The sequence below is a fragment of the Pieris rapae genome, chromosome 4, assembly GCF_905147795.1.
Source record: "Pieris rapae chromosome 4, ilPieRapa1.1, whole genome shotgun sequence".
Lineage (NCBI taxonomy): Eukaryota > Metazoa > Arthropoda > Insecta > Lepidoptera > Pieridae > Pieris > Pieris rapae.
In genome coordinates, this window is record NC_059512.1 from 4,057,101 (window position 1) to 4,084,711 (window position 27,611).

At 35.0% G+C, this 27,611-nt stretch overlaps 1 protein-coding gene across 7 annotated transcripts in view; it reads left to right on the forward strand.

The window, feature by feature from the left end:
* The window catches only part of LOC111003412 (fibrosin-1-like protein), a 55,135-nt gene that overhangs the window by 17,948 nt on the left and 9,576 nt on the right, over positions 1 to 27,611 (forward strand). For 3 of the 7 annotated variants that reach the window (XM_022273908.2, XM_022273907.2, XM_022273910.2), the window contains exons 3-6: positions 4,509 to 4,628; positions 5,140 to 5,175; positions 6,047 to 6,073; positions 27,541 to 27,600. In XM_022273908.2, coding sequence (XP_022129600.2) covers positions 4,509 to 4,628; positions 5,140 to 5,175; positions 6,047 to 6,073; positions 27,541 to 27,600 — 243 coding nt within the window. Of the gene's footprint in view, positions 1 to 4,508; positions 4,629 to 5,139; positions 5,176 to 6,046; positions 6,074 to 22,244; positions 22,769 to 27,540; positions 27,601 to 27,611 lie in introns of those variants that run through there. The other 4 variants (XM_022273909.2, XM_022273911.2, XM_022273912.2 and 1 more) reach the window with 4 other exon arrangements.

The following is a 27,611-nucleotide window of genomic DNA, read 5'->3' on the forward strand; positions in this document are numbered from 1 at the left end:
AACAAATAGAATCATTAATTTCAATAGATATTCGATTATTCACAAGTTCATGAATAGTTTAAATAAATCGTCAACATAAATGTGGCAATAAAATACAGAATTAGCGAGCGTAATCGCCACAATGCAGTGGAAATGCTAATTCAATCGCAGTTCCATTAGCACGGGTTGGCTCGGTGTAATATTAATCTGAGCTCGGTCTGTCGCAAAATTCCATTTGCCGGCTCCGACGCTGTCACGTCAACGTTGCAGTCAATTGATCCTGCGCCCCTGAATATCAGCACTTACAAATCGGCTGCAAAATACATGACCTAAAGTGACCGTATATGATACGTATATGGTGTATAAAATTACTCCAATTGATCATTCTGAAAGCATTGTTTTAAGTTAGTAACAACATAATAGCGTCCTAATTATTTCGTTAACATTTAAATTTAAAAGATTTTTTATTGAGATAATAAGTATTAAAGATAAAAATTAAATACAACTGATAACAGTCGAAATACCAGTTATTATCTTTGATCTCTTGAAATCTATATGAATATATTTATTTTATTTTAAATTAATTATAAAGTCTCTTAAACCTATGAAACTGAGTTGATAAACTGTGAACGAACATTTCATATACATTAATAATCAGAGAAAAGGTAGAATAAAAAATAACAAAACCTCTTCATCAGATAACCACGGCGCACAATAAATTACCTAGCTCAAATGTTGGTTAAATTAAGTAGCTGCAGATAGCTTCCGTCTGCCACTGTACAGTAATTAGGGTATCGTCAACTCCCAACATAGGAGTAACGTGCCGAGACATAAATAAATTATGCAACGCCACTTAACGAACCGCGCCTTGCCACCTCACTGCTGCAGGATTCTAGTGTTTAATACTCGCCTTTATTTTGATTAAACAGTACTACCGCGTACCATCCAGTGGGCTGTGTATTTTGATTGATATATTGTTATAGTCTTATATTTATATTTTTTTTATTATACTCTTTTCGTATTTAGTCTTAATCGGCTGTGATTTTATAAATTTAGTATGTAGTAAATCTAAAGTTACTAAAGAATAATTTTGATTAAGTTTTATTAGTTTTAAAACTATGAACAATTAGTAGAGTGAAAGTCAATAACCAATGTTTGCACCAGAATAAGGTCTCGGTAACGCAACGCCGACGTTACTTGACTACATTACTATGCAGATTGCAATGCATCGTACAAATATAATGAAAGACAATTTGCGCTTGTAGAAGATTTAAAAGATTCATAAAAGTAACATACTTTTACATTTTTTATTATATTTTATTAGATGCTTGAAAGCACTTAAACTAAAATATTGCTTTATCGTTTTTTTTTTGTATGGGTACTCCTGTCTATTTGGTAAAAAATATATTGTATTTATTTTTTAATTTTATAAAATATATATTACATATATATTGGCAGAAACTTAAATTAAAACCATGTTCATTTCCAGCATTCATTAAAATTGCTATGCGTTGATTCAGCGGAACTTTTTTTCCATATATATTGAAATAAATTAAATGTTTAAATATTGTTAAGAATATAAAAAACTATAAAATATTTAAACGCTTTGAACTTCACTAAATCTTTATTTAAATATGCCAGTCGCACCGGCAGTCGCAGATTCGCTGCACATAAAAGTTTTGAACTATCTTCAATAACTTTGATATTAGTTGAGACTTGGGAAACATTGCATTGTAAAACAAGATGTGATTTTGTATAAAATTGAAAAAAGGCAGGCACGAGTCAAATAGTTACAACTATGACAGGAATAAACCTGAATTAACTTTTACTTTTTAATTAACCTTAACGTTTAAAAGCTTTTGAGAGACGTAATTATAACTTATAATGATTGTTTTTTAGTTTATTACTTTAAAAAATTAAGACTACTCGGAACAGTATATTATGTCAAAGGATGTCATTCTCGAACCCCGCCTTTATTAATAATTATTAATAAATACTAGCGGATCCGACAGACGTTGTCCTGTCTACACGTCTTTAATTTCAAAATTTCAATTTTTAATAAGCCATTTTGATGAAAATTATTATTCAAATGTTATGACAATATCTAACGATCCAGCACATGGTCACACACGATATAACACAATGATAACAAAACTTTTTTTAAATTTCGGGACAGACTAAAATTAAAATTCGAATATTATTTAAAATTTGACACTGCGATGGTAGCGCCGTCTGTCGGATCCAATGTAAAACATTCCAAAATCAACAACAACTAATAAATTGAAAATTAATTAAAAAAACATTGTCCAGCGGACAAAATTGTGAATCTAAACCATTCCCAGATCCCCTTGAACACACACAAAAAATTTCGTCTAAATCGGTCCAGTCGTTTAGGAGGAGTTCAGTCACATACACACGCACACAAGAAATATATATATTAAGATAATTATAATTATGCGTTTGATTAACAAGCGCACAGCCAGACGACAATACATTATTAATAAGGTGCCCATAGACAAGTTATTATCTAATCGTGATTGAAATCAGAAGCCAGTGTCCACGAAAACTTTAATTGAATAATTTATCGCGTGGATCACGTTCGTATGGATTTCTCATGAATAAGTAATGTCCGGCAGTCGTTGTTTCAATTAGCGGTCGTGTCCCAACCACCCTGCGCCCAAACCGACCTCGTTCGACCTACATGCACTACACCGCTGGCTCGTTGTAGTGGCCGTTCTGACATTCGTGGATAATAATGATATGAAATTATGACCTAACTAATTTATATTTAACTTTTAAATATTGGCACATAGTAATTCTTTGTAGGGCTTAGTTAACACCATGTCCTTTTAAATAGATAACTGTAATATTCATATTTATATACTTTTATTTTAAATAAATGTTTAAAACTTACGGTTGATTAACATTTCTTTCAACCTAAGTGTTATACTAAATTCAATTAAGCGTCAAAACGGCCATCTTAACGCTCCTATATATCGCATCCGTTTCACTTCATGCTAATTTAACCTTACGCATCGTTTTTAAATAACATTAAATCAGTTAAACAATTGTATAGCAGTAATGAGCGAAAGCAATTATGCGGTTAACATCCGGCGTTAAAACGCGGTGTTGTACCGGATTAAGGGGTCTTGTACGCGCGGGTTAAATGTGTGCGACTTATCCGTAAAGGGTCGTATCCCATTTATTAGAATTGGGGCGTAATCGACCACGTATTTAGACAATATGCTTTATTTATAATCTTCCATAGCCGTAGCTCCGTCAAGCGCATATATATACCAAGTTTATCTGGACGCTCTTTGTTCGATATTTACTTTGAAGCAAACTTAGTAAATAGTAAAATCCAAATCATCAAGTCTGCTGTTTTCCCTTTAAGGAATTAAGCTTTTTATTTATGCCGTTGAATCGTCAATTGAAGGTGTAATCGACCTTCGTAATGTGTAGACAACGTGTTTCATTCTTATTATGTTCGGCGTCTCTGTCGTTAAGAGAGCTCAGTTTCCTCGTAATAGCTGTGATAAAATTTTCGAGTGGAGAGTAAAATCCGGAAAATCCCGTGCCAAAAAAATTTCACGAAACGAATTATGGGACCAGACCACTCCCTGTTGGCATCATTTATTATGAAGCTAACTGGGAGCGAATAATGATAATGACTTTGCCGTTGTGTTTATAAATATATTATGTGTCATTTACTTGAATTTTTTTGTTTATATACATTGTACAAAACGTTTGAAAAACGGATGTAAATAACTTTTTACAAAAAAATGTATAGTTTATATATTTTAATAATAGCTTCGCGACACAAATACATTTGTATTGTATTTATTACTTTTGCGCACAATAATTGTTATCTTCAAAGCTTATTTATAGACATGAATTTAATAAAACATATTATGCTAACTACCCCATACCTATAAAACCATACAAACGTTTCTATATGAATACACAAAAATTAATAACGCCAAAACAAAAAAGTTATACAAGGAGGGATAGAAAAACAAAATCAGATTCGAGACTAACTTCTAAGTAATAATAACATGGAAGTTCAGTGAGCGGGGGCGGTCGGAGAGTTATCCATTTACAGCGAGTTAGTCGTTTTATTTTCTTTTATCCGTTTCGTCGAGCACTCGACGCTAAGCAGAGACGCATTCTCGTCTCCCCACAGCAAAATAGACGCGAAATGTGATAAATGGAGAACTCTTTTTATTACCGACGTTCAGTCCATGTTACGGAGACCTGTCTTTCCGCGTCTTTCCCTCTTATCAAGTTTCCGTACACCGCTCAATTTCGTAGACCCACATAAAAGCTTTCATTTTCCCTTCAAGTAATAGAATTGTGAAATAAAGTGCCCCTTTTATGTGCCCTTGGCTACGTTAACGGTATAGGATTTAAATTAGTCTGTAACAAGTTTGATTTGAAATTGTGATTCGTTTATTATTCATTGTAGGAATTATTCATGAGATCATCTTTATAAGCTATGTAACCAATTGATGTGAGATGATCTTCTGCAGGGTTTAACGCTGATACAAGACGCTGGTACGTCGGATGACAGCGGCAGAGCGTCAGAAAGACTCACTGGCAGTTCCGTGGCACCACGCGATCCTGACTCCTCGCGCGATCGTCTCAGTGACGTACGTATTCATACACTTGTACCAAAAACTGGCCACTATCGATGTACAGTCATATCATACAACTAAGCAAGTGTTATATGTCCACATAGTTATTTAAATCTCTTGTGACCATCGGTAAAACTTACGTCCGATACGGCATTGCATGTTAACCTATCTCACTCAATGTTGTGGATGTATTTTTTGTTAGTCTCTTAGATGATTTCATACGTAAATCTACTTTAGTTGCAATTACCCATCTCTCAGCTCGAATTTATCATTTTACCGCTATAAATCAAACTAAAATGTACACGAGAATTTATTACTCTTACGATCCGGTATCAATATTCAATGTCGCGAGATTAACTGAATAAAAATAGAATAAAGTGGGGTTGAATGTTTAACGTTTGCTATCACGGATGTATCGGCGACAAATAACAACACAATGTCAATTTGAGGGAGAGATGGGATCGACGTTACCTCCCCTTTTCACTCCACTCCACTCACATATTCGCTTTCTCTTTCCTGCCTACAGGCCAGTAGCCGCTGTAGTTCCGGAAAAGGCTATATCGTGAGTATAATCATTGTTGTCCTTAAGTTTACAAATCTCTGCCATACCTTCGAACGCTCGACTGTGCTTTTTATTTAAACTACGAGTTTAACTCACTCAGCATGCGACTTCACTTTTTGTTTTTCCGTTCATTTACTTTTATGTCTTCACTTGTAATAATTTCCGAGACTTGGGGTTGTTTGTACATTAATAAGGCTTTAAACATATCTGTAAACATTGCGATATTGTTATGAAACTCCATTAGAAGAGTGACTTAAACGCGAAAGCTATAATTTTAGATTACCTTGTGCAAATTTACCCTGATCACGCAAAATACACAGTCCCTATTCGATATTCGGCGCGTATCGCTGCTAAATCACAAGATTTGTCGAGGCGGTGCCGCACCGTACTATAACATTACCTTACCGCCCTGAATACTTCATGTTCTGTATTTATTTGAAATTGTAATATCTCATTCTGATCCCTTGTTCCCCGCGCGATCTCACTCCGTAAATATTGTATAGCTTATTTGTCGATCCAACTCGACGATAGTCTTTTTCTTCTATTGACTTCTCAATATTTATACGGAGATTGATATTATGTTTACGAACAAATGAATGTTGTATTTACTTGTAACAATGATACATACATTATCTAACATTAATGTGATATTTGACAATAAACCTATTTGCATGATAATACTACAGTATTTGAACAACGCTTTAGTCGTCTCGTTTCATTGTGTCGTACTAGAGTGCAGTTTGTTTAGTCGCACAGAATTAATTTATATCAACCGCCATGCATGTCTGCTTATTATCACTGTTAATGCATGTTATCTTTTATTTCTCAGCGATGTTGTGTACTTACTCATAATATTTTTTCTCCTTTGCAGTGTGATAGTGAAGGCGAAGATGACAAGGCAAGTATCTCTAAAACTCTTCTTGTTAAAACTTTACGGCGGTGTTTACGATACGCGTAAATTAATTAAACGGCTCCCCGACTCTTTGAAAGTTGAAAACAGTGTAGTGGATAAATGTCTGCGCGATTCGAGTTGCAAACTTACTCCTTCTCGGCTTATTACTGGACGCGGCTTCGAGTGATTAATCTCCCGGGAGAGCCGGGCACCTGTTTACAAATTGTTTAGACCATTTCACTAATTAGATTTTTGTCACGTACTTATTTTAAACTATTTGAAGCGCGTACGCCCGACAGAAATTAGTTGGCAGGTCACAGTTGTCAAACGAACGTGCAGTTGAGGGTTAATAGCGAGTTTCGCTTTGTACGGCTCTGTACACGCTGTAGGGGCTTAACTAACTCGTCAACAGGTTGTGAAATGTGATTCAAAAGCGGCTAGAGTTGAACATGGAAAGCTTTAGCGCGTGTCGACGTAGCAAAGGGTGCTGATTACGCGCCGCTGCTCTGTTTCGTAATTACAAGATCTGAGCTGACGCGAAGTGCCCCTAATTAAGTACATTATATTACACTTTAGCATTCAACTGAATAAAATCACGTTTCGCGTCCAGCCAAGATTCGTTTTCATTACAATCGAATTGTTGAAAGGTTAAACCGTTGAAATTTTAATAAGCTTCGCTCGAATTATCACAAAATTAACAGAGAATTATTTCCGCCGGCGAATGGAGAATGAATTGGTTTATTTAAATTAACGTTGATGTTATATTCATTGTTAAAACGGCATGGAGCGATTTTATAAATATAACGTAATGAATATTGTTGTCCGAACTCGTGGCAATAATTTCAATACGTTTGCTGTTGTATAAACAGAGGCGGCTTAAGCACGTACAAATGGGAATAACCAGAAACAAAGTCGACGGCCATTGAAATCCAAGAGCTTAGAGTGATAGCATTGTTCGCAGGCGCTTGCAATCCGGTCCCGACCACGTACCTCTTAATCTAATTACGTCTGGCCGCTTCGCTGCCCCCAAACACCACCCACTTGAGCAAAATAAACTCGAAGTTTGAAAACTTTAAAATAATACCACTCGATAGCGCTCCGAGCAAATAAATGACTTCTCGATCGTTTGATAAATGATCACGAGTGTGAAATACAAACACTCCAACTGAGACTAATAACATCGTGTATTGAAGTTCTTTGAGACTTTCAATCCATATTAACGATACAGTTGTGAACAATTTAATCGTTGATGAGCGATCGTATTTTTATTAATGCTAGTTGTAATTAATTCTAATTACCGCTCGTTTAAAACGTAACTCGTACGTTTCCATTACAATCTCATTAATTCAATTTGCCATAATTACGTACGTAATTGAAAGCAATAACTACAGGGCGTTTCGCTCCCAATATTAATATTAAACTTAATCGAGTTTTGAAGTTGAGTGGCACAGTAATGCCGGTAAATGGATATCTGAAGAGAATCAGTGTTGTGCCGTCGATTAATTTAATTATCCCGACAGGATTTGACGCCGTCGGACGATTCTCTTGAGTTTCGTTGCAAAATTAACGTTCGATTCGGAGCTTTTTAATTGAGTTGTGGGTTTTTATAAGATCAGCTATTCTAGTATTTAATTGTTATATACGTGTAGTACGGCCTGTAGCTCAGGAGAATACTTAAAATTAAAGTAATATTTATTACTGCTCATTTAAGCTGTGGAGAGGGTCGGATCGTCGACGTACATTATGTTTGTTTTTAACTACATAATTTAAATATTTGCTCTTTAGAGCTCAGAGCAAAATATTAGTCCAGGAATTGAAATAAATACTCGCTTTCATATAATTTAACTAAATAAATGTACGTCGTAATTGTTAACGAATAGCAGCAGCTCAACGCGAAACCAATGTGGATGAAAGGTCGCAAAACATTTCAACAAACAAGGATGTAACAAGTGAAAGTGAAAGCGAACTGTCATTCGTGTTGTTATTAACGAGTGTTTTATCCGAGCTTTCTTGTATTACAGTCAGTATGGGATACGTGAAACCACACGCAAAATCCCTGACATACATACACCAATAAGCTAACATAATATACATATTACTGTTTATATTAAGATTATTATACCTAATGTTATTATGCGTTATTGTTTTAAAATAAAACAAAATGAAGTGTATTTGTACGAACAAACAATAAAATCCACCACAATACAAATCAAAGTTTGACATAAGAAGAAAACAATGTATAACTCAAGAACGTCCAATATACGGAGACCACCGCCCGTGTCTATAATTTTGCACTACCCTCAAACTAAATAATAGTTCTCAAAAAAATAAACCTCCATTTATTGTTACATTGTAATGTTAAAATGCAGTATATAGCAATATAGCCGTAATAAACTATAATAAGTCGCTTGACAAGCGGGAAGTGTAACAAAAAGTAACGATTAAAGAAAGTATTGTGTTATGCTTTAGTAAAATTACATCAAAAATCTGTCACTGTAATGTGATAACATAAATAGGTTTATTCAAACATTGCGCGGCCATACGCCAGCGAAATATCCCACAAAGCAAATCCAGTTAAAACTTCATGCTGAACACCTTTCAAGCCTTGTTTAGAATGTTCGCCGCACTTAGCGGGAAAACTAGATCCGATTTAACTCTGGCTATTTACACTGGGGTTCAATTATTCCTCTACTCTTATGCAAATCCGCATTTGGGTAATTACGTAGCTCTCGCTAACGTCAGATGCGCTTTGCGTTAATTTATTTGACTTTCCGCGCGAAATTGAATCGTACATACATTTCAAACTATATATAAGCTGTTTATGTACTTAGTTCATATACTAAATACAACGATAATATGTCTACGTTTTTGCTCAAGTTTATTTATATATGCGTAATTTTGAGTAATAATTTTTATACGTAATACGTAACTTCGAAACCGTTTAGTCGTAAAAACAACTAATTAATATATTATCGCTTAAAAAAAATACTTTTAGTATACTTTACTCCTGAATTAATTTAGAACTGCTAGTAAAGTTGTGTCACGTACATGCCTGTGCAGTTTAATAGTACCTTTAACTCGTGTAATCTCTATTCTCTAAGGTGACCCTGGCAACCGGCAATGAGGGTCGACCGCAGCCCGTAGGCACTTGTTTGTGAATAATTGCTTATGAACCAGCAGCCCACAGACATCTTGGCATATTACCGTTTAAGTCTATAAATGTTTCTACCGCGTTTTGTAATGCATAGGATTAATTTATTTATTCCATGGTCGATTTTAAGTAGCTTAGCAGAGGAGTAACTTTATAGGATTTATGTCTAAATCATTAATGATAAGTTAAGGTAAAATATACCTCACTAATGCAATATAATGTTAGGTATAGCGCAAAAGCATTTTTACTCAATGTTATCATTAATTGTCACAACGGTACAAGCTACAGCTGTAGGTACTTGGAATATTCTATTCTATTTTTTTAAGTATTTCGGAACATTAACAAGGTCTTATTTTGATCTTTTTTTCCTTGAACCAGTCCGTTACTAATTGTACAACATTTTCTTAGTTGAGCTACACTGTTCTTAGATTGGCTTTGTCCGTATAATGATAAATCTGCTTTTAAAAATTGCGACCTAATTTAAATTATTTTTGTGTGTAACATCAAGTTGTAACGTACTCTAAGAATGAAATTCAACTTATATAAATTGAACCAGTTCTAGAACGGTCAGCAATACGTGTAAATCTCATCATCATTCATCATAGGTATCACTTCTAGTCGATTAGAGCGAGGTGAACGCAATCTGCTCACCGCTTAGGGGGATTCCAGACACATTAATAAGAACATGAATACTTGACAAGCTCATAGCAACGAGACAATCGATCGAACAAAAAGCTATCAAATTACTTGTACATTATTGAGAGGTTATTGCATCCATAGATTAAGTATTTTTATGATAAGACTCACGACTTAACGAATGCAGTACCATAATGTAAGAAAATGAGCTATAATATGAAAAAAATTATATATTTTTATTATTATAATAATCAAAGACATGTCTTAGGTTCATACGAATACTTTACGTTCAAATAAAACTTCTTTATAACATTATTTATATACTAAGTCTAGATACAATTACCTCTTAGTATTTCGTCAACATAACTTTCGATAGTAAATTAATCATCAATATGTTCAAACAAATATTAAATCTATAAAATATTACCGTGAATTGCCTCGTAAACTAATTCGTGCTTCTTTATCCTGTTAGACATCATTAATAAGTAACACAAATGTCCTCTGAGAAACGTAAAAGCATTTTCCTAGCAAAAAGTATTTTACAGTTTACCGTATAAATTACAATTTGCTTGAGCATATAAATATAAACGTTTTCCGCTCTCACGTACACTAATTACTTTGAAATTCCACATCTAATAGAACTTAACGTTTTAAAGTTAAATCGCTCCGAAAGAAATATTTCCCGACGCGGCACTGTCGGCCGCCTCTTGCCAGGATTTACCTTACGCAAACCTGCCTCGGTTAATTGAAAGAGCTTCTTTCATTTAGTGTAATATTTTATGGAGTCTGGGTGCGGTGGGAGTTCGCGGTTTTACTCTAACTCGTAACAAATTTTCCTCAGCGCTCTTTCAACCGACCACTTAAGACTCTTTATATTGAGCAACAGGAATTTAATCTTCACGGATGATTCTTAATTTGATATGCAATATATTATTTTATTGTTACTGGAACCGCACATAAATTGAAGAACAGTGGTTTGAGAGTTGAGACGCAGTACAATTAGTGTCCAAGTTGGAGGGTTAAATTCAGTAGCGGCGTGCCGACATGAACCGTAATAAATCGGCCACACCCGCGCCCGCACTGGCGCATTCAAGATAAGGGTCATCGCGGCACCGTCAACTACCACTACATTGTACAATCCTAATGATCAACGGCATAAACACCCTATACGAACGTTTTACGACTTCTCACTCCCATTACACGCAATCTTCCATCCCCCGCGCCTTATTTCCCTTTCATAACGTATGAAACGTTCTTCAAATAACTTTTATAAATTACAATAAACTATGTACGTAACTGCGTGATTAACATAATGTTTCTGGAATGTTCCACTTTTGTCTTGTAAACGAGCATAAAGTGAAAGAACAAATTGCGAGTTTCCCCAGTATTTTCCTCGCTCGGAAAAATATATGTTTTATTAAAGCTCGGCATTTCCGAGAGCGAAGCAGCCCTCCGGGCGACTGGCGAGGGTGGCGGGAGGTGGAGCGTCCTCAGAGTGGATCGGCGGCGCGCCAGTCTATAACAGACAGTAGAAGATATAAAACATATTTACGCGCCTATAAAGTACTCTCGTACGCTCGCTATCCACATTCTCTTTGTTCCGAGCTTGCCAATGATAATGCCTTCTCCCATTCGGTTTAACTTATTTCGTTCCCGTCTTATCTGGATTTCCTTCAGCACTTTTATTTATAACCGAAGTGGCGAAACATAACTGCCTAATATAAATGGTTTTTGATAGCAGCTTATATTTTATGACCCTTCTTGTACGATATAGATGATTTTCTTTATTCTTTGGTGTTTCGTGTCGGGATTATAAAGGTCGTATCGTTTCTTGTGTAGATTTATTCACGTTATAAATATTTTATTGAAGTAGACGTATAAACTTGAAGTTATTGTAAACATTAGAGGGTGCAGTTTGCAGTCGACCGAGAGAGTATACTACCGATCGTGTTTTATTAAAGTAAGCGGAGAGAAAGAGGAGAGCTCTTGACGCTATTCAAAACGAGTAGAACGGAAGGCAGAGCGTTAACGGTAAAGCGAGGAGCGTCTTAATCTTGTGCGACAGTACGGAGCTGAAACCCCTTGCGTAGGTGAGAGGGTGTAATAACAAGCCTCCCCAATCCCGCTACACCGCCCTTCGACTCCCGCAAGCTTGCTCGCTTGAAAACTTCTCAGATTCGTATTATGCTGTCGCGCTAACCGGCTCGACTTGAATAAGACCCCGCTTTAACTAAAGCAAATTGTAATATTAATATCTTTCGTGTCAAGCCATTATCATTACTTTGACTGAGATTGTTATTATATAAATGCTGTATACTGTAATAACTATATTATTAAACATCCTTAGCCTGCGATTATCTTTGTTTGTCGTCGTTGCGTATCAGTAAACATGATAGAGATAAAAATACATGCATGTCACTCACTAAACACTACGTTATCTCTTTAACGCCAAGGAACTTGCATTACCGATAAGTATCTAAATCTGACAGTGTTTTGCAACCAGATAACGGATCATAATAGCTATATATTAAAACCGATTTTATTGCCGAAACTCAAAATATTTGCATAGCTAAGGCCGTGGACAAAGTTTCGTCGTCAAAGGGCCGTAATTATCCGTAGCACTCGAGCCGAGGTCGAGATATCTCTCGACAGATCAGCAGCTCACTCGGGATGCACTCTGCGATTCCGTTTGTCACTGCGCTCGGCTGCGGTGTGAGCTCTCTGATAAACGGACTTCAACGTGCTTTGAGTTCGAAACGCCTTTAGCCTCATTCACTGTTGCAATCTACGGTCCGTATAACGCATAGGCATTAGTGCATCTGTGCCATGACGTTTATTTACGGCTCGACGCTGGAATTTAAAAGCCCACGTTCCGGGTGGACGTTTGCTCGTTTGTTCTCTATGCTGCATTTCTCATTTATTTACATCTCTGGTAACGTGTTGCAGTAGAATTTATTAGAGCGCTCTTGCTTTAATTTATCTAATTTTTTTTTTATTTGTCTAATATAAGCTTTTTGTGTTTTACTGGTATTTTAAATATAAGCAATAATGCGCTGTATACATTTTTATTAAAAAATATTAGACTAAGTTTATTTACTGACTGAAATTGCGCCTACCTACTTTGTATTTACCATCAGACTATACTTGGTATTTATTTGATCAAATATTGACTCTTTCTTCAAAGCTTTACCGGATATTTTAATGGAACAAGCCCGTAAACTGTATAGACAAACTCTATAAACGATTACAGCTATTGAATATTCCCTTTCTTTAAAAAACAAACATCGAATCATTAAAAACAGCTGTATTATAAAATATAAGGTGATATAACTATGCCAACAAAAGTAGTACACAAATTTATTTTACAATTTAGATAAAAAAAATTACGAGTTCATCATTATAATCCTACTCTAAAATCCCACTTAAGAACACGCTGTTTACGTAACGATAACAAGTAGAAATAAAACATGTTTAACATTGTATGTAAATATACCATAAAGCGAGTTTAGCCTGTATTAAATCTCTTTCCTATACCTTGTTAACATTGCTTTAACAATGTTGGGAATCGTGCTTTCGAAATATTCTAAACGAGACCTCATTCCAACATAACATTTAAAGTTTCAGCACTCATTTATTAGCTAAAATTATTGAAGATCGTTAGTGGTGAACAGCAGTGAGCACGGAATGAGGAAATTAAGCTCGCGACGACACCGTAATAAAGCGGTTGACTATATCACTCCGCAACTTGAAATGTTGTAATCCATTAATAATGCGGCAAGTATGACAAAAGCCAATTTATATATTCCGTCTGGAGTGAAATTTGGAGGAATTATTATAAAGTAATCTAAGTTAGGCGATCCCTGGAGATGAGGGGGATGACAGGTGTTTAAGTACACGAACAACCGCTTCCCCACCCATTGAGATTAATCGTATCATAGCCGAGACGGAGTCGCTTGAGCGTGCGGTTTCTGGATTAATTGCTCGTTCCCAGCACTAATGTTACTTACATTACGCCTTCAGATAGTTCAGAGCACTGATAACGCATATCCATCAACAAGTCCTCGGCAATATCTTACTTAAATATTTATCGAGATTTCTATTATCGTAATTATAAATAAACATTACAATAGTCGCATTATGCATATGTGATGTCAACGCCGTGTCAATAGACTTAACTAATTGGGCTCGTTTTAACTTAATGCCCTCTCGGTGGCTACATCTGACGTTGATATTTACAGACCGCACGTCCGTGACATTTTTTGCCGACGGCCTTTAACGATTATTAATAAGCCAATGAGAAAAACCAACATCGTGCCGTAATAATTTAATTGACATACGTTGAGAATTGTGCTATGCACTTATAAGGCGAACACTAATTAAGTAAAGCGGTACTAACGAGAATAGTGTTTGCTGTTCTAATTCAATTAGCATTGAATACGTACGGACATTAAAATGAGGCTTAATATTGGAGCATGCAAAACCGGTCCACGCCTGGCGGCTGCTTGGAATCGACGTATCTCCTGTACATTCTCGCAAGCTCATTAAGAGTGTTTTTGTCCCGTTTCGTGTTTATCTTATTACCTCGTCGCCCTGACACTACTAAATCGGTTTCCACTTCCACTAAACGTCTGTTATGGCGATACGCTTTTTACGAGATACCGATCAGCGTTCGGGCGAAAGTTTAAAAGAAATCTCTGCGTTGATTTCGTACCGTATTAATGTTTTGAGTTGGTTAAATTATTACCGATGTTATCGCGGCCACGCACTTATCACCTTCACCATCGTGATGGTTCACGCCCGTGAACACAAATCGTTTAAAATAATCTGCTACCAGTCATATTTGACAGTTTATATTGTAGGGTTATTGTTTTTGCCTGTCCGCGAACGATATTTCGTTGCGCTCAACGGCACAACAATTAATTTTGTCAGGGGTAGGCTGTCTTTGCCGTAACGAGGCATTAAAATGTCAATTACGATTTAAAATTTATATTGTATCCTAATTTCGCACATGTATAGTACTAGGTCTATGTAAAATTTATAGAAAAGCAATTTTCATGTAATTTACCTTTAATTGAGTTACTTAGAAGAAAAAAATAAGCCCACTTTTAAATGTAACGCAACGCAAACATGGCAGACGTAAGCTTGTAAATAATAAAATAAATCAACACGGTGGCATCTTATAAACTCTGAAATAGATTTACTCTTTGTTGTGTCGTAAATTGTACGTGAATAATGCTCGGGAAGACAGATCATTATTTTATATGGACGCTAAAACACTCGTTGTCGGCGCTAGAACGTACGTTGCGGGATTATTCCCCTCTTTATGCCGAGCTAGATGCGTCGACCACTTTGTTGTTTTATACTTTGTCTCGGAGCGACTTTATGCATCGCCTCATTGCTCTCCGTCGTTTCGCTTAGTTTTCCCTCTTTATATTCAGTTCATGTCACTGAAGTTAAAGTATTTTAGAAACAGAGCTGAAAAGAGATTGTGTTGCACTTTTCACGAACTTCTAACAGATGTGTTGTTCTCGTGAAGCCAAATATTTTAACAACTGCACAAGTTTTAGAAGTCTTTTATACTTTAACTTCACAATAAGTTTTATGCTTTGGAAACTTATGAAGATTGACTTAATCAGCTTAAGTCAACCTTCTAAATCTAAACCTGCTAATAATAAAAAATCATATTAATATTTGAAGAAAAAAAAAGTGAAAATGTAAACCATCTATTTATTTAGCTACTTTTACTTTTTAATGCAACAAAAAAGGGCCATAGTGTAGTATAGTAACTTGGTGAAAACATTTTACATTATACGCGAAAGAAAGCTAAGCTAGAAGCTCCAGAGCTTTACCGGATATTTCAATGAAACAAGCCCGAAAACTCTATTTAATACTTTGTTCTACAACAGCTTTAGCTTGGAAATATTTGCGCAACATTGATTTGACGTGCATTTTACAAAATCAAGTGATAGTAACAAACTTACGACTATTGAATATAGTCCGTTCTCTTGTTGCTTTATGTAGTTGAGATTTTCACCGTCATAAAAAGGGTTGACGTATGACAATGGATCCCTAAACGACTCTTTGGTGTGAAGTGGTTTATGTCCACTCCACTTAAGATAACAGAAGACCGGTCAGTGAGTAAATTGGATACCGCAATACCCTACAATGGTCGCCAAAGCTATTACGTCTTGAGTTTTATGTGAGCAAGAATTACTTTATACGAAAGGGTGGGTCCTAGAGTACCTCGCTTTAATTACACTTAGCGCCCCTCATGCGCATTTGTTCTTCTCGTTTTATGAACAACTTAACTACTGTAGGAATTAATGGCAAAATTGTTACCGTGTTATTATCGTAACCGCACTCAGCTCTTAACGACTTAATAGTTGTGTGTGTTTTTATATAAATGAAGTTTTAAATTGAGTAAACAAAATAGCACTACTGAATAGTACATCGAAAATCACAAGTTGCACAAAGTGTTAAAGAGTAGGCCGATTACTCTCATCGTGAAATTGTGTTTAGTGAGTTTATTCATTACTTGGTGCCGTGAGGGTAGGAGGAGAGCGTGGGGGCCGGGAGGTCTACCCTCGCCCTGCTCAGTTTATGGATATAACCTCGACAAAATACCCCTAAAATTGAACTGTTTTTATTGCGTACTCTCTTTATCTGTTTTGGTTTGTTGTGCTCTTAATACGTTATAATTTTATTTGAAATATCAAAGCTTATTGTTTTCTGTGTTATTTTTATTTGTTACGCTAGCCGCTTTTTACGAAAATGTAATCACAATACTTCTTTGAAGAATTCTTGATATCTCTGGTATTTGTTTTATAACGTAATAAATTTATCGCGCAATCACAATTACGAGTGAAAACATAACGTCCACGATTTATCTCCTCTTGATAATGTATAAATAGCTGCAATAGGCGGACATAAATTGAAATATCAATTGCGTTTAAATGAAAACATTGTTTAGATGCCAAACGGTTAGGAAGGATGATAAAACAAAGCGTCTGGCAAGGAACCAAGTCTCGCTGCGACACGAATGGATGGTTCCGTGATTTGCAACGCGAATACTGCTTACAAAACATCACTTCGCCCTACACTCTATTCTACGACTCTCAGCACTGTACTTAGCCGAGATTTGTACGAATTCATTTTAAATGGAGCCGCCAGATCGCAATTACACTGCCTTTGAGCATACGGAATGCGCTCTACATGACATTCAATTCAATTTGGCGTACAAAGCGCGTCGAAATTCTCTTTCTCTTTGACCAAATCCTCTTATAGAACAGCGCTTTGTTAACGAAATAGCTACGCCAGCGCCAGCCGCGTGTTTGTTTGACGTGCTATGACACTGATATGGCTGACATTACAAATTAACTTGGCTAAAAATGTTGGTGCTACAAAGCAAACTATTGAGTAAAGCAAACTGAAAACACGTACATTACGAACTTTTAACGTAGAATGTCGAACGTTCAATACCAAATATAATTGAAGTATCTTTGATCGACTATAAAACAAATAAACGAAATGACCCAGTGATTTAGATCAACCTACGCCAGCGATATGTGAGATCGCATATCGCTGGCGTAGGTTGATCGATGCTGTCAAATGTTCAAACAAGCCAGTTGGCAGCGGGCGAAAACATTCCAAAGATCGAAATCATCCATCTGGACCAGTCGCGTGCTTGTTTCGCTTTTTTCTCCTTTAATACCCGGAGCATTGATACAATGAAAATTTATTACTGCATTTTATTCCAATGGTTAATCTTGCAAAACGATTTTTACATCTGGAAACTGAGCTCTATAATAAATTCAACGATAAAGTTATCCTTTCGCTGGAATGGAATTAATTGAGTCTGGTTTCTTTAGAGTGATTTAATTGTTCACTTTTAAAGGATTCTGAAGTAATTTACGCCAGTACAATTATGGATATAAAACCTGTAGTTTTACGCTGAACTGGTTACAGTATAATTTAGAAACGTCTAATAAATTCATGCGATGTAATTACTAAAACTAGATTGTTAGACTATTTGGCCGCGACATCAAAATAATAATGTCACTAAATGGCTTTGTTAAATTGATATCAGACTGTTAAAATAATTTGTACGTATAAAATCACAAAGTCTCGTTATTAAATTAACATGTATGTTTCATAAAAATATTGTAAAAGAATCCAGCGGCGTATAACGTTTGAAAAGAAACAACTTCAACAATGAAACATATTCGAAACGAGCATCAAAAATGTAGAACATTTTCAGACGACTTTGTTCCTGCATGAAAATTACGTAACGATTGTTACCGTGCTTTTTTATTCGTTTGGAGTTTTTCTCGTGCAGTTAAGAGAATGGAACACGTAAAATGCATTTGCAGAGAAAAGATTGCGAGTACTGTTTACATATAACTTGATTTGGTAATTTATACCGTCCATCCGGTGGTCGATTAGTGGAGTAAATTGAGCTTGCGTCTGGCGTAATCCCATCGTATAAAATAGCCGGGAACAAAGGCAGTACGACTCTGCGGGAGCCGAGCTGACTTATTATTTATTCACATCTATAACGAAATTCTCCGACCCTCGTCAGTTTCGCATTTGCCCTGCCACCGCTGCACTTTATTTTTTCCTGTTTTGCCTCCTGTGTGGTAAATAGAACGGCAAATAACATTAGTAAGATTCTATGTTGTGAGAAAGGGAAATCATATAAACGCTGAAATCTGTTGAGAGACCATTATTTATACGGAAAGTTTGCATTCAAAAGATATGAAAAGAGTCGGTATTCTCGCAAACTGTTAGATAATGTCTGTGGACACTCAACGCAGTCGTTGAAAATTTTATGTCACCTCACACTGCAACGTCGACTGCATTTCCCCTCCCTACCTCCGCACCCCTGACACTGAATTCTATCATCAGTTTATAACGTGTGACGGTTTTAATAAATCGAAGTAATGTTCATTTTAATCTCTTAGCTTCAGATTTTGCAACGTATCAAATCTGCTAATTATATAATGTGGTCAAGATCTTATCTGAATAAACCAGTTGTCGGCTTGATGTCAACAGCTTTTTTCATCACGAATAACAAGTTACTAGATCGCGATGACATTATTGTAAGTTGACAAAAACCCGGCGAGTGGCGAATCCCTTTGTGCCGTTGACGCTCTTGCATATTTCCGTCCGTCGCTGGTTTCTTTGTCACAAATCCTGATTGCAACTTCTTAGTGCACTACTGACGCTTAGCACGAGCCCCGAGCTCGTCACAAAGGTTTTTGAATTTAAAACCACTGCTATTTTTGCTTTCATTTCCATTGTTGTTTAGTTTTGGCGAGTCACATTTTTACAATGCATTTTAAGAGAAAATAGCTGTTTTAATTTCGGCTGTTGTTGGGTTTCCGATTAAAAAGAGTGTAGGTATTGTAATACATACATTACCTAAAAACGTTTGGTTAGACGCCAGTGATGTTCGCATTATTATTCAGAGTTCGTGCGCACAAGTCACTAGGGCATTAATATGTTTAGTATATGATTTCACAATATGTGCACGTCTGGCCTTTTGTATTGTGCTTTCAAAACACCGCACTTTCTCTTTAAAACACAGTCAAAATCATAAAATATATTAAACTCAAAATACGACAAGTGTACGGCTAATTCCACTATTAATTGAATTGGAAATATGTTAAACCAAACGCTCTCAAAATACAGTCGACATAAAAAACAATTCAACAATACGTTCACCGCAAATTGAATGAGGTTCGAAATAAATCCCGCTGTCGTTATTTGATTTCCAATTCCCTCCAATTCGGATCTCACCCCTGTTTGTCGTTGTTCGCCATTTACCGTACGAAAATAACTCGTATGAATGTTATGAAAAACCATAATAGGATTACGCCGGGCTTGCGAAATATAAACCAACTTTTGTATACAATTTCATAACAGGTAAACAAAATAGGGGCGTTAATTGAGTGTTGAAATTACTCGAGTCAATTAATACGGGACCGGAAATTTATAGGTTGCTGAAAAAGCTTAGATTCTTATCACAAATCGGGGCCGGCCCTTCATTAGGAACCCCGAGGGCTTCGTAGCGAACCGGTGTTTTACCGTGTTAATCACTTTTGTCAATCCATCGCCACGGCAACGAATTCCTGTTTTATATCGACTATCGAGGCCAATCAGATAGCGCAAAATTGTTTGTAAAGTAAATTATAGATCGGCCACCACAAACTTGATAAGTAGCGGTTTTTACGTCATTAACGGGCTGCAAGTGAACCGCTCTTAATCTACGCAATCAATGCCGGAAGCAATTATCATGTCCAGTTAAAGCTAATTGCTATTAAAATACACGTTGAATATTAATTTTATTATCAGATCGTATCCAAAGATATTCAATTTGCATGTTTTACTATTGCTTTGATATTTAAGTGAAATTCTACGATACAAAACTTTGCTATTTATCATTTATAATGCCATTAACTTACAAGGTTATGTTAATTTAATTATAAATGTTAATTGATTAATAAATATACACAAACATTAAAATTTGAGACGGAAATGTGGTAAAAAGATTGATGTCGTGATTACCTTTACGTTTTCGTGTTTTAACGTGATACTTTTACAATTTAGTAAATCAACAAAATAAAAATCGGTACTTTTCCACTTCTTAGTTATTACTGAAATAGAAACTTGTTTCTTTATACATACTACCTGATATTTTAAAAATAATTAAAGAATTTGCGTTTAAGCTAATTGGTAACCAAGGTATACCAAGATTCCTATTTCAATAACATCTAAAATTATAATTAAAAACGATTTCGCAATAAAGGCACACGCAAAAAAGTTATCAATATGAAATACAATGTGGATGACTGAATCTCTATATCCCAAAGCTCTTTAAATGAACATTGTATTACCTAAATGTTAGTGAAAGCGAAATAATCATTATTAGCATAGAATTGTACTCATATTAAATATAAATGATTAATATTTTCACTGTTAATTGAGGCATGCATAATGCGGTTACACGGTAGGCACAATAACATTCAACAATTAATTTGTTATCTGTTTACTCAAATGTTAAATTGAAATTAATGCTGTTTCAATTTTAATTCTGTTATGTTTGATTATTTGTATCAAAATGTTGTATTGTTTTATAGGCACATAATAGATTCCACGTAAGTGCATGACTTACGTGGAATCCTTATTTCATTACGCCTTATTTCATTTCACTTTTCCTAGCGTGTGCAACGTTAAAGTTTTTCTGTCATATTATTATTATTGAGTTTTAAAAAAAAAAAATTTATCCCTAATTCTTAAATAAATAATCGGATTAATATTTTGGTAAACTTCGATATTTCATGAACAAAGGGAAACTTCTCATTTATATAAAAGTGATTGTTTTCTGTAACATCTTACTTAATTATAGAATAATAATCACTAATGAAACGGAGAGTAAAACTAACAAATCGACCGACGGCAGTTCTAATACTCCATCAAATTAATTCCAGCTCTTGTTCTTTTCTAAGCTTCGAGCATACCTTTTATTTAACACTCCCCCTAAAGCTCTTTTGCTCCTTTCATCTCAAATAAATTACCAAATTAACATTTCTCAACGGTCTTAATAACATCGACTTCAATATGAATATTTTATGCCGATTTTATTGCAATCTCTACGCATTCAAGATTTTTCGCTGAAATGGAACACGTACAGGGCTTTGGAATCAAATTCCTGTAAACAAATTTGAACCTTTGTGTTCCGGTATAAGAGCGAAACGGAGCACATTATTTGATATCGATTGTACATCTTGCACGCTTATTAGATTTCTATACGGTTTCGCTTGTAATGTTGTATACAGTAACTAGCTATTGTATTGGCTTTGCGGTACTTGAGTTCGGACCGTTTTAATAATATTATCTACAGCATATAACAAGAATTTATTTTACAAAATGTTTCTTTTGTTTTGAGTTACTAATATTTAGGAACGGGTTGAACATACTGTATTTGTCATTTTTGCTACAAGGTAACCGACTAAAGCATAATTTAATGTGTGGGCAGGTTCACCTTCACTTTACTGGAGTATTAAGATTTGACAGATAAAACATTTTAAAATGTCTCAAAAATAGTACCGTATCCACTCTTTAAGAACAATTTACATCTTCTTGCATAATATCAAGAAAATAGTAAAAGTTTTGTTAAACAACAAATGATTGGGGGACCCCTCCGGAAGAATATTAAAACAATTGTAGAGCGACGTTAATAAAAATAAAACGAGCGACTAGTAAGAGAGCGCAGGTTGCATACATAGGGCGGTTTGGGTGATGCGCTCACAGCATTTGGGCGGGCGGCGCGTGCGCGGGGCGGGGCGGGCTAGACGTCGACGACCCGTTCAGCCGAATGCGGCCGGCGGCGGCGCGCCACTCACGCACCGGCCGCACGGCCGACCTGTCGCACGCTGATACACAACTCGCGATTCGCGATCTATTGTTATTTTTAATCACGTATCCGCGTACGCCCACGCAACACACGCATTCCCTGGATTTCAGTGACTGAGGATTGCAGTGATATTAATGGATTTAAGTGAGTGAAATAATCCGAATTTTATTGTGCTACGTGAACTGTAAACAATTCGGGAAATATTGAAGGAATTTTTAATTTGTTTTCAAGTTAAGTTGTATGTGTTAAACGTTCATTTAGTGTTTAATATTAAAACACAAAAGTTAAAACAGTTGCCATAGTGAGGATCAAAGATTCGCCTAAGAGCAATGCTGAGGGAGGTTGTAAAAAAGAAAGCAAGAAAAAAGGCGGGAAACAGAAGAGTGACGATAATTTCGTGACAAATAGTAAAACTGATAAAAGTGATAAGTGTACCGCTGGGAAAACGGATAAAGATACGCCAAAGAGATCCCCGGCGAAACATGAGACGGAAAATGAGGTATTAAACCAATTGATATTCAAGTATCATGATTGGTTTAGCTCTTATTTGAAGAGCATATTTTATTATTGATATACAAACATATATGTATTCAATGTTTGACATACTATGATCTTATTCCGTAACAACAACTTATGTATTCATAATTAAAACATGATTTTAAAAGTTTTTATTTTCTTCAAATGTGCATAACACAGTTTGTCTTTATTCTGACACTTAACACACTGTGACGAAAAAAGAAAATTTCGCAAACAAAACACTGCGATTTCGTGAATTGCGGTGGATCACGAAGCTAACTTCGCGTGTAACATGTGACGATGTGTTTAATATATTTTATGAAATAAACAGAAATAATTTAATAGAAAATTCCTATATTGTTTTCTGTTATATAAAAGTCACTATTTTTACCATTACTTCTCTATCTTGAATAATGGTGGTGATAAACTAATTATAGATTTTTGTCCTTTTACACTATCTCGTTTGTTATAGGGCTAGACAATGTTAGTAGATAGAGATTAGACAAGTTTTCAAACTTAATTTTAATTTTACGTTCATAACTTGTGTTTTAAATTGAATAAATATGAATAAATGATTTTTGGCTGTGACTTTGTATATTAAATGTTTTTTATATTGCACAATTATAATCCTACATTTAAAAAATAAATTAAATAAGAATTGAATACAAAGATTCAGGTGACGGTGGTTCTCCGTCAACCGAAGCGTCGACATTCGTTATAATAATAATAATTAAAATCAAAATTAAAATAGCAGAACAGCCGAGGCAAGATATCTTTTTACGACAACATTGAAATAAAACGTTTACAAATATTTCATAATAAAGGCTTTTTATACCAGCGACCTTTAAGATAATTAATGTATATGTATTAAAAATAGATTATCTATCCATAAAAACAATATTATAATTATGCTGCAATTTAATATGACGCAAAAGCACAAACTAGATGTGTCAAGGTTTTTTTATATATATTTAAATTAATTGCCAACATGATAATTATTCGCATAAAATGACTAGGAATTTTTTATTATTATTATATTTATTATTATTCAAGGTCTTGTATTATTAGGGGATAATTTATACATTATCTACTTGACTATTAGTTCTATTTTAATGGCCGTAGAAACTGCCCATTAATTATTTATAACATTCGAATACTACAATATTAATTTGTTGAACGGACAAATTAAATTAGCAATCGTTGACCGTATAATATTGTTTATTGGATATGAATAATTATCATATTAAACCAATTATTAAAAATTTATGACAAGCTCTGTTCATCAACCGGTAATTCTATCTAATTGTATTATAAATTATCCATTGTCAGCGGTAATGGAGATAAGAATTTTTTCCCATTATTATAGACCATTTGCGTCAATACACTATTAGCAAGACTATTTGACTGCTACTATTCAATTAACCAAGAGTAAATAGATAAAATACATAAACATGATTGATTGTTGGCCGATAAACAAATTAAACCGGAGCTGATATTATGTTTACCGCGGAGTTGAACACTGCCCCCGGCATTACTCATTAACTCGACAGATGCACATAAAACGAGCCCGACTGTAATTATTATCAATATTTTATTCATATATCTGTTACCTAATTGTAGAGAACTGAATTATTCTCTTCATTCAATTAATTTCCAAGAGCACTTATTCGCTTGATGAGGTCGTGATTTTTAATATCGAATGATTTAAACTCACGCTTATCTACCATATCGGGATCGTCAATGTTCTGGTCATGTCCAATAATTTGTCGCCTCTACATATTGTCTGCGTCCGATTCGTTTACAATGCACGGACCGTCACATAGAAGGAAATTTGGTATGCAGCATAAATTCGGGTCACGAACAAACAATTCTGGTGCTAAATATTCATGGCGGGCACTTAGTATTTTTTTCACACGACTTACACAGGTTTATTTGTTCGGCCTTTTGAAAAAAACCCGTCTACTTATACAGTTGTTTATATTCTTAGCGTTTCGAGTATTATAAATAACGATTTCACGAGAATATTTTTGCATATTGTCGTTTTAAAGTTTTGTATAGTTTCCCAGAAGTGTCGTAATGAAAATACTTCGATAAAAATTACATCTGTCAGAGATGTCAAGTTGTATGGAATTGAATAAACCGGTAATAAGGCAAGCGTGGCCCATTATAAATTCGCCAAAGGCTATGATCAGTACTGTTGAACTTTGCTACCAGACTGTTCCCGTCGAGTTTAAGTTTTACCCTATTAAAAGTTTGTATAAGTATTAGAATTTCGAATGAGGGGCGAAAAAGCTATCACGCCGTTTTTTCCGGCCCCCTCTGCGCCTTGCTTCACAACAATGGCCGGGCCCGGGGGAGCATCCTTGCTGTAGTCGTGAGATTATACTTTAATATCGGTTCTGAAATCGTAATTAAAATACCTGTTCTTTAAAGAGTTTTATTACGAACTGCCTACGGTGCTGCCGTATTGAGATCATAAGCGAGAAAAAAATATGTTCGCATTTAAATAATCGCAACAACATTAATATTTAAAAGCGTGATCAATATTAGAGTCGACTTTCAAAGTTTATTTTGACACGGTTGACTAATGGGGTCGTTTATTTTTATTGCTGGTTTATTTAGAGTCGTGCGTGTTTCTGGCCGGTGTGGGCTCGATGGAACTATTATTACTACCCAACACGACATCACTCATCGCGCTAATATCTCTATGATTATCTATTTGAATGTTAAGCAGTTTTGACAAGCGGCCAACGCTCCAACTCGCTACGAACAATACATTGTTAATAACTACGGTTATTTATCAACTCGAAGAATCCACAAATTAGTTAATAGAGGTGCCAAGATTTATAAATACCGTCGGCATTTTTTGTGATTCCGGTTATATTTTCGCAATAAATATTTTTAGTGTGTTTAAAATAAGTTTGTTAATATGATTGTTTTTTATTGGCTTTGATAGATTTGAGAGCAAATGTCAATGAGACACAATTTTCTCGGCGTGCAGCCGTGGCCTACATAACAAAGCGCACATGTACACGTTAAATATTTCATTCCTGCTCTTAATAAAACGGTTGCTATAAAATAATTCACGTGAATTTTTAAAAGCAGGTAAATAAAAAACGTAAATAATTGGTGTGGCTTTGAAGTGGTTGAGTTTTTATCGTAAGTCTGAATATTAATTTATTTTAGTAATGGAACGGATTATTTATGCGTTTATAAAGCGAAAAATACATAATTTACTGGCGTAATAATAACGATATAAATATGTAAAACAATAAACTCTATATTATCTTACGTGGCGTAACTGTACTAAAAATATATTCCTATAAACCTTATGCATAGACAAAGTCCTTTGTCGCCCGTAAAATTGAATACGTGAGATGATTACGATTTTCTTGATATTACCGACCTGATGTTCATTCAAAAGGCAGAACAATAAGCGGCACCTTTGTATCTTAAAGCAAGGGAAGCAGTAGCACGCGACTGATTTATCATTCCATTGTTGGTCCCCGGATGAAACCAAACATTAAATTGACGCTGAAACGAATGTGTAGTCTTTTACGCCAGTTTTAAAATTGAATATATATACGCTGACGAAAAAAAATTATTTTAAATTTATCTCGTCTTCATTTATTTGGATTTTACTTCCAAAATTGTCGAAGATATTGTACTTGGCTATTAAAGTTTTAACTTTGCGCGTATTTATAAATTAAAAAACGTTGTATGCTTATTGCTCTGTGTTTAAACAAAAATATAAATTAATTCAAATACGTTATATTCAGATAAATGTACCTATTATCTGTCGATTGGAAAATACTAGATTACAGGATATTTAACGGTAATGAAGGTTCCGTTGCAGATGATAACCGATTTTACATTGATGTTTTATATATTAGATGGAGTTGCTGTACTTCGAGCGATCACTCATTTTCATTATTTACAGTATAGTTTAACATCATTTACTAATATTAAATGATATAATTATTCTTATGCAAATCACATTGGATTTATAGTGGAAATCAAAACATTTTTCTTGACGATAATGGCCTGCAGTATCTCAATGCCCGTTAAATATTGTTTTAATCAATATGAAACTTGTTGCGATCGTGATCTGTCCGCTCAAACAGCTCGGTTACCCAAATAGTTTTATTGAGCCATTTTCCCCGGAGATCGTAAACGTCCGCAGAGTAATTACTTTCATTCCCAGTTAAAGACTTCGGTTCGCCTTCATAAATATCTTTAAGATCTTCCTTTATAATGGCAATCGACGTTAAAGCGTTCATTTTTCTCGATCGTCTCGTTTATTACCTGAAATGAAAAATACATTTATTTTCGTCCTTTCTACGGTATATATATTTTGCTATCATGCCAGATCTCTTTCGATAACAACTTCGTCATCGACACCTTGCAATGATTTGAGATATTTGCGGCCAAATAAACAACATTAAAAATTTTGTAGCATGTAACAAAGTGATTATATTTTTTGCATATCTACATTTTCAATGGCATGTTGTTATTTTTCAAAAAAACTTAGCTATGTTACAGGCACCTGATGCATAAAGTTTTTATCGATGCCATAATATCTAGATCTAGAACCGGATATAAGCTATAAAAGTAACAATAAGAACATAAAACATGATATGAAACCTATTTTGAATTGTAATGGTTAACAACGCCAACTACAGTTTTATGACGCCACCTTATTACGAGAACAATAACTTGAACGTTATTAAATTTAAATATTTTATATTGTTATAGGCGAGTCCAGAAAATAGCAGGAATGCCTCTCCGAGATATCACGATGCATCAATGGATGATGTGAGTTATTT